We start from the raw sequence: 2,101 nt of genomic DNA on the forward strand, positions 1-2,101 counted from the left end.
TATAATTATTAAGTTTACTCTAGTCACGCCTTAACTAATAACGAGAGACACGCGAATAAATTATATTAGTGCGCTTAAGTTATTGTGTTACGTGCAGAAGCTAGAGCTACCAAGCTACTGACTTAAGCTGCTAAGTTCAACGCTAGAGCCGAAGCTCTTAAGCGCGCTAAAGCTAAGGCTACAAAGTTGTGCGTTGAAGCTGCTTAGCTTAAGCTCAACGCTATCGAAGAAGACACCCACGGAGGAGAGGAAGAGGTGCAATAAGAGGTAAAAGAGGAGCAGGAAGAGCGGGAGGAGGGCAACAAGCAAGATAAGCAAGACGAAGAAGACGAAGAATAGGTATAAAGGCTATTCCGCGGCTAATACGAATCTAAGTAGTCGCGAGGCTAGTTTCTACAGACGCTATGTTAGGTTTCTACCTAGTTATTCATCTCTGTAAAAGGAGGCGTCGTTGCTGCTCTCTTAATAAAGAGGGCATCTAGATTTAAAGATAATTAGCATGTACTAGGACTAGTAGGTGCCTTAGTGATAAATGCAACTTTCTTCTAACTAGCAGCCACCTTGTTCTAAACTCGGACATGATAGACCCTCTTAAGCTTAGTTTGTTCGAGATGCGCGAGAGCCTCGCAAGGCCATCTGCCAGTGTGCTGCATACACACACGCATACGCGTAGTGTAGAATACTCCTCTATATTACTAAAGACCCCTACCACCGCTACTAAATTAATAAGGCTATTTATAAAACGACCCCTACTAACTAAGAACCCTCCTCTAAGTACCTAAGGCATCTAAAAGAGTGTAGATAAAGTATAGCAGGGCTCAAGTTCTTGACGTAGGGGTCTACAAATAGAAAGAAAGGACTTAGGCAGCTAGGCTCTAAGGATGCTAAAGTACAATACTATTTGCTAGTAAGCATAATCTAAAAAAATAACGTCTTTATCTCCTTCGTCTCATTTTTAAGAGCAATTATTTGCCACGCACAGCATCTATCTCTATCCTAAGTCGTAGTTAGTGTCTCTTACTATGTTTTGCTATAGCTGCTGCTATAGCTAAATAGCCTAACTATCTTCTCTTACTTTTAGCTTATAATAAACCCTATATCTTTTTTATTGACTTTCTCTTTTAGATGCAAATAGATTGCGGTAGTAGATGCTTAATGCGCGTAAGTTGGCGCTCACTATTTACTACTCTCACCTTCACCTATATCGACCCTTAGCCTATTAATAATTAGCTCTAACCTGCCCTATAATCAACCCTCTACCTATAATCAGCTCTCTACCTATAATCAGCTCTCTTTTCGTACACAACCCTCCACCTACCAACGCACCCTATGCACCACTAGTCTGGCGCTACTAAGAACCACCGCTGTCTGAACTATGGCTCTCCGCAAGCCCTAGGACCCTAGCTTTAACTATAATAACCTAGATATAAAGGAAGAGCGCTTTTTTAGAGGGTTTAGTATTAATAATATAGAAAGCTAGGCAGAGATCACGTCACGCCGTATAGCTATAATCTACGAAGCTAACCCTTATAACCTTAAGTATAAGAGCGTTAAGATAGAGTAGGTTAAGAAGGTGTAGCAAGAGGCCGTATACGATGCCTTTCCTAAGCTTAGTAAGGCGCTAGAGAGATAGAAAGCCGCTGCCATGTCCTGGTAGATAACCCAAGCCACCGAGCCTATCAGCCGGGACGACAACACATCCAACAAGAGCGGAAAGCACGGGAGCAAACGCGATCGCGATCGCAGCGATAGCCTGAGCGACAGCGACGCTCAATCGCCGAGGAAGATGCCGCATTCCCACAGCTTGTGGGCCAGACGCAGTAAAGGCAGCTTTAATAATACACAATACTCAAGGGAGAGCGATAGTGACGCCCCTGCTTCGCTAGAAAGTCACTTCCGCGAGCCAGTCGATGCCATAAGACGTCTAAGCATTCGGCTGCCTCAGACGCCTGCTCTATAGAACCCTAGTGTTACACGGGGTCTGGAGTGCTAATACTTCTCTGGCTCGATCCGGGTTAGGGCGAGTAGGATTGAGTTATGGATGTAACCGAGGGTTTGACAACGCTAATCTATTCAATAGACTAACATGTAACTATCTTGT

The 2,101-nt window shown here is 43.8% G+C and overlaps 1 protein-coding gene across 1 annotated transcript; it reads left to right on the forward strand.

The window, feature by feature from the left end:
* Positions 1-1,595: 1,595 nt before the first annotated feature.
* Positions 1,596-1,960, forward strand: COCMIDRAFT_10424 (uncharacterized protein; the record flags this gene model as incomplete). Its single annotated transcript, XM_007695804.1, has 2 exons — positions 1,596-1,613; positions 1,658-1,960. 2 exons carry the CDS (start codon positions 1,596-1,598, stop codon positions 1,958-1,960), a joined length of 321 nt encoding a protein of 106 aa, XP_007693994.1.
* Between the last annotated feature and the right edge of the window lie 141 nt (positions 1,961-2,101).

Source organism: Bipolaris oryzae (genome assembly GCF_000523455.1).
Source record: "Bipolaris oryzae ATCC 44560 unplaced genomic scaffold scaffold_476, whole genome shotgun sequence".
NCBI lineage: Eukaryota > Fungi > Ascomycota > Dothideomycetes > Pleosporales > Pleosporaceae > Bipolaris > Bipolaris oryzae.